The sequence below is a fragment of the Nannochloropsis gaditana genome (genome assembly GCF_000240725.1).
Source record: "Nannochloropsis gaditana CCMP526 unplaced genomic scaffold scaffold476, whole genome shotgun sequence".
NCBI lineage: Eukaryota > Eustigmatophyceae > Eustigmatales > Monodopsidaceae > Microchloropsis > Microchloropsis gaditana.
The window spans coordinates 772-1,570 of record NW_005803477.1 but is presented as its reverse complement, the minus strand read 5'-3'; the positions used below and the strand labels follow the sequence as shown (position 1 = coordinate 1,570).

Below are 799 nucleotides of genomic sequence, written 5' to 3'. Positions count from 1 at the left end.
GGGAGGGAGGGAGGGAAGGAGGGAGGGAAGGAAGGAGGGTGGGAGGGAGAGGAAGGTCAAGTACGTGGTTTGAGCGTGTATGCCACGAAGGGGTCCACAACAAGGGAGAGAAGAGCCAACCACGAGTGAAACGAAGGAGGAGAGCCAGGTCGACGGGCGGGAGAAAAGGTGGCAAGGAGGGATGGACAACATACCTGCTCCGTTGCAGGAATCGCGTACTCGGCTTCGATCCTCTTCTTGACGTCCGCAATGGTCAGTCCTGCCGCTTCGGAAAAATCAAGGTCATCGATCTTAAACGGCATCCCAAAGTACACCAAAGTAAGTGAAGAAGAGGAGGAGGAAGGACCCCCCCCGACGGCATCGCCTTCCAGACCGGCTACTTCTTGAACGTCGACAGCGGTAGCCCCAGGGAAGGAGGCAGGAGACCAGACCAAGGCGAGCAGGGAGAGAAGGAAGAAGAGGTGGAGGGAGGGACGGAGCGGAGGGGAGCGCATGGTGGAGCTGGGTTGGCTGAAAGGAAGAGAAATCCTGGAATCTTCACCGCTGTAGGGGGAAATGCAAATCAAGCGTGGAACGTACGTGAGAGAGAAGGGAGGGAGGGCGGGAGGGAGGAGGGGAAGAAAGGAAGTACTTCAGGGGGGGTGGTTCTTGTGAAGAGATTGCGACAGCACGCACGCAGTCAAGATAAAAGCCGGCCAACACATAAAAAATATGAGGTCTTGCAGGCAACCGCCGACATCACGGACACACGATGATCCGCGTCGCACCCCTGAATGCACGTGCACGGCCCCTTCGTGTC

General features: G+C 57.6%; 1 protein-coding gene across 1 annotated transcript in view; it reads right to left on the bottom strand.

Annotated features, from left to right (window-relative positions):
- Window positions 1-549, bottom strand: part of NGA_0174300 (uncharacterized protein) — a 1,928-nt gene extending 1,379 nt beyond the window's left edge. The window contains exon 1 of the mRNA XM_005854515.1: window positions 195-549. Within this exon, the coding sequence (XP_005854577.1) occupies window positions 195-494 (300 nt within the window). The 5' untranslated portion in view covers window positions 495-549. The remainder of the gene's footprint in view (window positions 1-194) is intronic.
- Window positions 550-799: the final 250 nt, after the last annotated feature.